Consider the following 9,422-nt stretch of genomic DNA (forward strand, 5'->3'; position numbering starts at 1 on the left):
AGACAAACATATCAAACTCCTGACCCGTACCTGTTTTTTCCATCTCAGGAACATTGCCAAGCTCAGGGGGGTTCTATCAAACGCAGAAATGGAGATGGCTATCCATGCCTTCATTTCATCCCGGCTTGATTATTGCAATGCCCTTTTTTCCTGCCTCAATAAAACATCAATAAACCGGCTACAACAGGTCCAAAATGCTGCAGCCAGATTGCTCACTCGGTCCAAAAAAACATGCCACATCACTCCGATCCTTTCTGCCCTGCACTGGCTCCCTGTCCATCTCAGAACCCAATTTAAAGTATTGGTCTTCACATATAGAGCTGTCCATGGCCAAGCCCCAGCCTACATCAATGACCTGATCCACCCTCACAGCACAACCCGGGCCCTGAGGTCCTCTGAGCAAGGCCTCCTAAGCGTGCCCCGAACCAGGCTAAAAACTAAGGGGGACCGTGCCTTTGAGGCGGTGGCCCCAAGGCTTTGGAATAAACTCCCCCAGAAACTGAGAGCTTCTGTCTCAGTTGAGATTTTTAAGGGGCAGCTAAAGACTCACCTTTTCCGACAGGCCTTTGGGGCGCCGGAGGAGGTGCGTTTGTAGCTGTTTTTCATTGGTGTTTTATCCTCTGTTTTACCTGCTGTGTTTTATCCATTTTATTCTACATTTGATAGTTGTACTATGAATTGTGTATTGTGTACTGTATACTGTAAAGAACTTTGTACATTCGTGTTGAGAAGGGTGCTATATAAATAAAGTTTGACTTCCTTACTTACTTCCTTTCACATCAAACTTGGTGCATTTGGTTTATTTCAACCAATTGTGATTGTTGGAACAATAGAAAGACTGATCAAGGTGGTTTTGAGTTGTATTTTGTTTCTATTGAGTCTGAATGAAGTATATTTCTATTAGCAGGAGCAAGGTCAAATTGCTGTTTCTTTCAATGGAGACTGGTTTCTTTGAGGACAACATATTGATTGTATGTTTTTTTTGTTAATAAGCTGTAATAATTAATTGAAGTAGATGTATCTATTATAGAGTATTCACATTTATTCCATACATAGATATATGTCTTTTCTACTGTATATATGCATGTATTTACTGTTTATGTTAATCAATTATTGTATTTTATTATATTTTCAGCTGACCTGTAAAGCCTGTTAACAGGCGGCTACTGTGAGAATAATGTTTCCCAAATTAGGATTTAGTATATTAAGGTGCAGTTGTGGGTGCCTTGTTCAAGAACATCTTGCTCAAGGACACCTTGGCCTATCAGTCCACATTCAATATGTTTGGTACGATCGGGAATTGAACCAGCGACCCTTCGGTTCCCAAGCCAAGTCCCTACAGACTGAGCTACTGCTGCCTCATATCTAATATTATCTACATTATTATTGTTTTGACTACTTATCCAATTTAACGCTGGTCACATAGCAACAGAAAGAAGCAACACTTTGTGTGTGTTGAAGCAGGAGCGGATGGTATACTGTCAGTACTAGTGGGTTATTTGTCCAGTTGGAACGAGGCAATTTTCCACTTATATGAAGAAAGTTATTCACACACATTGTCCTCCTTCTTTCTCCCCTTCTCCCTATAGGAACCTGCTGTACAGCCTCCCAGGGAGGACCCCTCAGTTCTCCGTCCTCAGGTTCTCACAGGAAGCCGTCCTGCATTGCAACGTCACCAGCAGAGCTCTCAAACACAACTCGGCAGCCAAGGAAGTGCTCTGCCATAGCACCTTGAACCAGTCTCTGTCCCTCATCCTCCGGGCCATCCGCTCCGCAGAGAGGCTGGTGTGTTTTGGCATGGGCTTGTTTGAAAATTACCCAAATAATAAAAAATGATTAAGCTGACAAAGACCCACAAGTGAACATAATGCACTTGAGGGAAAATGGCCACTTTTCCAGTCAATAAAGTCCGAAATCCACAACCTTATCTTAAGTTAAGAATCCACACACTCATTGAGAGTGACCATAAAAGAAATACAAAAATCCCATAGTGGTATTTGTACCCATCATAACTTCCTTAATAACCAATATTGAACACAACAATATCCAATCCCGAATCAAGTAAGAAATGTTTTTTTAACGATTTTCATTTAAAGGGTCGTGAATAATGAATGTATTGAAATTAACTTGTTGCACACTAGCTCTTTGATATGCAAATAATGTGGACTTTTGACACATATTGGGTCATTTAAATTGCACTATACCCTCTCCCAATGATAGCAGACCAGCAATAAAAGGCATAGGATATATTTTTAAATATAACGTGTCCTTCACCTGACATTTGCTCTTTTTTAGATTCATTTTATCCAAACAAATCCCATTTTTTTAAAGAAAACTAAACCAGTAATATTACCTGATACAAAAAAAGGTTAGAAAAATCTGAATGATGTCTCTTCAGGTGTAGAAAGAGACCATATTTACATGTGTTAACACTTTAGATGCAGCCACCGTGACACAGGGGTAAGATAAAATAAATCCACTTGACAATTTCCTGATATGGTCAATATAGTTTTGTGACGACATCTGTTTTAAGAGACAGTTTTTTTTTAAATGATTAATGTCAAATGTTTTTTATTCTAAAAGCTTTAGGAGAATCACATTGCACAATTTACCAGATTTTGCCAGAGTTGTGTTTGCTGAATCTCCGCAATGAATACATTTTAAAATTGCGCCCCACAAAGAATTTTAAAACGGCAATTAGCAGTAATCTAAAAATGCCTTGTTAAGAAATAAGCCATTCTACTATCAGAACCTTTAGCTGCTCCAAAATCACTGTAAGCCATGGCATCTTAAAACCTTTTACTGTTGTAGAAGAGCAATAACACCCACTCATCGCTGCAGAGACTGGGGGTCAGTACCTGCTTACGAATGCCTCTGGCTTTAGGCTGGATCCCCAAACAACACCAACAGGTGGGTGGCTGGTGGGGGAGCATGTCCTTGTTGCTCACACTAGCTTCTCCTGCTAGTAAAGCTGGTTAAATCCTTGCTGTCAGATGAAAAGAAGCAGTTGGCTTCATTGTAGGAGGCACATTGTGGTAGTCTATCCCTGTGCAAGCCAACAGAGCAACCGGAGGGTAGCATTGAGAGAGACAAGGGAGGAAGAATTCAAAAATAAATAAGGGACTGATATTAAAAATATTGTCTGTAATATGGCGCTCCTTTCGAATGTTATCAGCATATTAAAGACCACAAAATTACTTGATAAGGTGTTGGATTGAAATAACTACATTATTTACAAAGTAAAAGTGAAACGTAACATTGTGGACACAACTCCTCTAGTAGTGACAAGTCAGATTATAAAGAAGTCAACGGAAAAAAAACCTTGATGTTTATCGTCTCATTTAATTTCAATTTTTCAATCTCAATTTTGTTTCAATAAAGCACAATGTTTACTTGTAAGTGTGGTCCCATTGAGAACCGCAGTGACGCGTCCTAAATACCGGAAGTAAACTCCTTCCGGTTCCTTCGTCAAAAACGCAATGCAATTTCTCCATAGGATTTTTATTTCGAGCTATTTTCCAAAATCCTATGGAGAAATTGCATTGCTTTTTGTCGAAGGAACCGGACGTGGTAAAATGCTAACTTACTTCCGGGTTTTAGGACGCGTCACTGCGGTTCTCTATTGACAGTAAAATAGACACAAAAGCAGGGTATTCTTTTGGACATGGCTACCTTGGGATTGACACAAACCAACGGGTGATGTCACAATTACTATGTCTACTTCATAGTAGCCTCCCTAACCCTATGTGTGGAAGTCCTGTGTGTTGTGCCTGCTGTGTTGGAAAAGTTGGATGGCAGGAGCTCAGTTGTTGCGAGTTGGCTTGGTGTATATCCCGAACAGTCCAAGTTCGTAGTGTGGACTACTGAACAATGGCCATTTGCTTTCTGGTCAAAGACCTTCAGAACAATGACATGGCACACCTTCACTGAATAGGTCTTTTTATGTTTTACCGTGTGAGTAGATGATAAAACGTTTTAGTTTGTGTAGCATGGACCTTATGAAAAGCATCCAAATGGCTGATAGTCACGTCTACTTAATATGCTGATAACAATCGAACCAGGAGCAAAATGAGTCCTGACACGAGACGAAAACCAAACGCTTTTTAATAATCTTCCTTAATTTGAATCAGCCAGTACTTGAAAACAGCTAAATTCTGCCACACTTGGCTTCTCAGTCCTAAGCAGCATTCATAACAATCTCCCAGAGTAAATGAGTTAAAACACTCCAATGCTTTGGCGCTCATAAGTGAAGATAAACAGCAGAATGGGAATCACAAGGCGCAGTAATTCCAGATGGATGCATTTACAACCATTGCACTGTTTGACAATTGTTCTCTATCGCCACTTGTCATTCTCTGCCATTTTCCCAATGTCTGCAAACTCCTAATGTTTTACGTAGCATCAGTCAGTGATATCCATCTGCCTCCTCTGTCTCTTTATTCTCCTCACATTCTCTCCCTAATTAATGCCACCATCCAGTCATCTCTCTCATTGTGCAGCACTTTGCTCAGGACCAGAGATTAAGGACTTTAAAGCTGACATATTGGCTTATAATAGTCTGCACAGAGCCCTGAGAAATACCATTTTTGTTACTGTTTGATATTAATATCTCAAAATGGTATTCCAAAAACATAATTGTTGTGAGGAAGGGCAATGGTTCTTAAACTGTAATCAAATCTCAATCTAGCCAATCAGAAACCAGATCAGCAGGTCTAATCCTTTCAAATTCCACTGAGTCATGTGATTCACAGTTATGTAAAAAATATGCGTAAATGGGGTTTCTGGGTTTTTTGTAGTTAGGCATGATGTTTGCTAGAATAGTCTTTGTGTGAAAAAAAGCGAGTAAAGCATTAGTTTATACCAAAAAACAGTTTCGTACATAAAGTTATTTGTAATAGTTTGAATGTTTTTTAGCATGATGGAAAGAGAGAGCTGTAGCTTGTAATTTCTTATGAAATCTGAATTTTGTACACTTTGAAATGAGAAAAACCGAAAAATACTTTTGGATAGAAGGATACCAACATTATTGGCCGTGTTTGAAACCTCATACTGACGCACTAGCCTTCTTAAGTATGACATTCGCACCGCATAGTATGTGAATATTTTGTATGCAAGAAATGCAGGACGAATGCCACGTAAGAAAGAATATCTGAGTATGCAGCATGTTCTTACAGTGCTCGACCCAGTCAACTGCCCCACAATGCATTGCATCTGGGTGCTTTGTGACTGTGTCGGTTTTATAAGATTTAAAGCTAAGCTAAACACTGTTAATTTGTCATTTAATTAATGAGTATACATCATTTTAAATGCAAAAAAGGAAATATTTTGAGTCCCAATATGTGATCAGTTTATCAAAGTAAGGCCTGTTTGGAAATGAGCAACAAGTTTTTCAGGGATGTGAGAGCCGCTGGCGGTCATCTGATACATCTTTTACCAATGCTAGTAAAATTATACTTACAGTAATCGTTAATCTACTAGGTAGTATGTAGTATGCAGTATGGGCACATTTTGTCTGAGGTATAGTACTTAGTATGTGATTTCTTACACAGCCATTACTACAATTGCTTCTTTATATTCCCAGTTAATCAGTTTATTCCAAAACCCTGTGTCCTAAAATGAATGTTCCAACTGCATTTTCAACTACATTTCAAGGGAAAGTATTTCTTCCTGGATTATGATCGCAGTTTTAAACTATTTTGTAATGTTTATGCAACAGAACTAGGTGAGGTATAATAATACATCTTGTTACGCTTGTTAAGTTAAGGACTTAAATGGTTTAAAGTGAACGACTTTAGTTTCACACGAGCCACATTGGATGAAAGTCCCTTTCTTGTGTTCATCCATCCAACCCGATCTCTGCTATACACTGACTTATGTTGACCTTGCTCAGAAATGCATTTGTAATAAACAAAAACAATTATAATCCAGGAGAAAATATCTTTCTCAAGTTAATGAAAAACTAATTTGTTGGATGGAAACATAATTTTTGAGAGTTTAACCTACTGTTCTAGTATTTAGTGCTTCCACAGTCATAATGATGCATTGAAACAGGTTCTTTTTAGTCTCGAAAAAACGTGTTTTTTAATAATTACATTTAATGTGCAACACATTTGATACACAACATTTTGTAAGGAAAATTTGCTATTTAATATTTGATTGTCAAATTTGTAAATAAATAGATTTGCAATACTGATTTACGAAAATGAAAGCTTTTCAGGGATCCAAAAAAGAAATGTGCATTGCTTTAAATAATGTGCCTTTTATGATAAAAAAATGCTTTAATTTATAAGTATGGTGACCCAAAACATTGATTAAAATCAAGATTTGTATTGATGTAAAGCACTGTTAGAACACAAGGTTCATTTTTGTTGCAGCGCAATTGCATACAAAATCAATAGAAAACACTCCATGTGTGTAGCTACAGCTAACATAGTTAAAGTTTGCACATTTGCTACTTGTGGTAAATACAGACTGCAAAAACCCTCAAACTTTTGAAAATGGATGAATTATGCAAGGTGAACATTTAAAATCTGCATGGTACGTTCCCGTATCAAGAGAAGAGTTGCATTGTTGAATGTTTTTTGTAATCAATGTATTGTTTAAAGTTAAGGCATACTTTTTATTGACACTTTCTGGGGCAAAAAGTTAGCATACTGTAAGCAGCATCAGACAACATCCAATCATGTCTGCAAATTGTATATGTAGCACAGATATAACTAGAGACATCATGCAATAGGATCACACCAGCTGCAACGGCATATAGAGTGGTGCAGTCAGTGATGACATCTTTTTCTCGGCCGACCCAGAAGCTAGCATCACAAAGGCTCCCTCGACAAAGCAGTGGCTTCTAAATATGTGGCACATTATCTGCCATAATAACACACTTGCATCGCTGCATGAATCTTCTGCATCTGTTCTGTTTTATACTTGCATGATAAACGTTATCATTACTTACTCATTATTGTGCAATGACTTTATGCTTGTTTGTGCTATTAAGCATAAAAAAGGTTCTTGACCTTGTTTGCTCAAAAATAGGTTGTCATGTCTTTTGAGTTGGATTATTGAATAACTAGTAACGTATAAACAACCAGGGCCTCCACCCTACCTCTTAAGAGGTCTCAACTCATAGGAGGGAAACACCTTCACTTGTTTGTACAATGAGGTTTTTACTGTGTACAGTATTTATTCAAACATTAAGAGGCTTAAGTTGAACTATTAGGCAATGTTATGTCATTTTAATTGAAATAATCAATACCTGCTTTATTGTGGAATTTGCACAAAATTGTAAATGTTCTTTGTGATGTTTCTGTTTAAATAGATTCTCCAAATCTTTGCATTTAACCAGAACACATACTCACTCTGTATTCTATTATGAGTTTGCTGAGTTTAATCATTTAATCAAACTTAACAATCAAAAATGTCTTCTTTGAAAACCTACCAAACACTTTCAAATGTAACTTTTAAATAAGCTGACTTTGACTCTCAAATGTAACACTGTTATTATGAGTTAAAGGTGGGGTAGGTAAGTTTGAGAAACCGGCTCGAGATACACTTTTTGTTATATTCCATGGAATGCTCTTAACATCCCGATAGCAATGAATATCTTAAGTGCTTTGACAAAAGATCCATAAAAAAATGTCATCTGTGGAAGCCGTAGTACTGTAAAAAGCACGACCAATCATTTTAGCCGGCCCGTCTAAAATAACTGGATGGCCTACCTGCCTGTCAGCCTTCCATCTGTGCACAAACCTATCTCGTGCCCTCATTGGTCATGTGCGCGTTTGTGTGTGTTGGAGGAGGGGCTCTGTAAGGAAGTAGCAGATTTCTTCCGGCTGTGTATTTTCAAATTCTAGCACACTCGAGCTGGTTTCTCCAAAATTACCTACCCCACCTTTAAGTCATTAGATGATTCAGTATGGCCTCATTTCTGTATGCATGACATCTTTTCTTCAGTAGCATAAGCAGGGATTTCTCTAGCATGTTTTTGGTCCCTTTTGAGTGTTCAAGTCTTGAATTTCTAATGCAATAAAGACCATTTTCAAAACGTTTGTATGTTATTGCTTGTGTCACAGAAAACTGTTAAGACAACACAACAGGAAACTCATCTTTCACATATTTAAAACTAAACATTTCTGCAACAAAATGGTTGTTTATGCATGGTTTTCTGTGGCCTAACTTCTGTCCCTGCTAACACATGGATGCGGGCGGGTCGGAGCCCGTTTTAGTTTTGGAATTTAATAAATAGTTTTTTATTAAAGAAGAATAAGCAGCTTCATTAATCCCCAAGAGGGAATTCCGTTTTTCACGCTCTTAATTCATATATATACACGGTAAAAATAATATACACATGCAAAGGACCTAAACACATTCGGCCTAAATGTTTTTGTTTTTTTTCCCATCAGTTTTTACATTCTTTTTCATTAGTCTGGATCACTCTGTATTTGTGTTCTGATCAAGTCTTGAACGGCACCTCTTTGGTTCCGAAGCCAACTCCCTACAGTCCAGAAAACTCCATTTTAACTGTGGTTGGAAAGAGAGATAGAGTTTCAAAATGCTAACAGCTGTTTCTACACACCTCCCCCAACTGATTTTGAGATAATATATGCTAAGGGTGACATCTCTAAGTGGTTAACCAAGCATGAAAAAGACTGAAGTACAAATACTTCAAACTAATTGTACTTAAGTTCAGTTTTCAAGTTTTATAAAATTAAAATCCCAAAATTGAAAACAAATAACAACAAATAATATGATACTCTGGTCCAGCCATTTACTAGTGAAATGTAATTAGGTTGCTGAGTTGAGCATAACAGTCAGTCAGATGAGAGGAGGAATTATTTTATTTGCAAATAAAACAGATTTATGTTATGAGCCCCCATACTGCACTTCTCTGTCAATGCTATGTTTTGTATCGAGCATTGTATCACCATTACACTTAATATGTATTTATAACAAGGCTTCAAAGTGTTAAGTAAACATGGCTGAATTACTTCTGTCTGTGCAAATTACATAGTAATATATACAAATAAATACAGGAATTAATAAATGAAATAATACATGAATACATAAATTAAAAAAACAGTTTTCAAAAATAGTGTAAAGATAAATAAACAAGTGAATATAAATACATAAATATATGAACCAATAGATTAATTCAGGAATTAACAAATACAAATGCTAAAACAAATAGTGAAATAAAAAATGAATAATACAAAATTAAATACAAATAATAAATAGATGAAAAATGATAATCATGAAAACATAAACCCATGGACCATGCCTTTATTATACAGTCTACTCTATGGGCACATACCGCAGAGTTCCAGAGTATGCAGCTCACGCAGAAAGCAACATCGGGGACGTGCAGCATCCGGAGGACCGTGCGCGTTCACGCGTCGCGAAAGGGGCGGGATGAAGAGGAGAGA

At 37.3% G+C, this 9,422-nt stretch overlaps 1 protein-coding gene across 1 annotated transcript in view; it reads left to right on the top strand.

The window, feature by feature from the left end:
• LOC117490945 (inactive N-acetylated-alpha-linked acidic dipeptidase-like protein 2) overlaps window positions 1–1,836 on the top strand; it is a 330,276-nt gene extending 328,440 nt beyond the window's left edge. The window contains exon 14 of the mRNA XM_034140729.1: window positions 1,590–1,836. Coding sequence (XP_033996620.1) covers window positions 1,590–1,836 — 247 coding nt within the window. The remainder of the gene's footprint in view (window positions 1–1,589) is intronic.
• The last annotated feature ends 7,586 nt before the right edge of the window (window positions 1,837–9,422 follow it).

The sequence above is a fragment of the Trematomus bernacchii genome, unplaced genomic scaffold, assembly GCF_902827165.1.
Source record: "Trematomus bernacchii unplaced genomic scaffold, fTreBer1.1, whole genome shotgun sequence".
Lineage (NCBI taxonomy): Eukaryota > Metazoa > Chordata > Actinopteri > Perciformes > Nototheniidae > Trematomus > Trematomus bernacchii.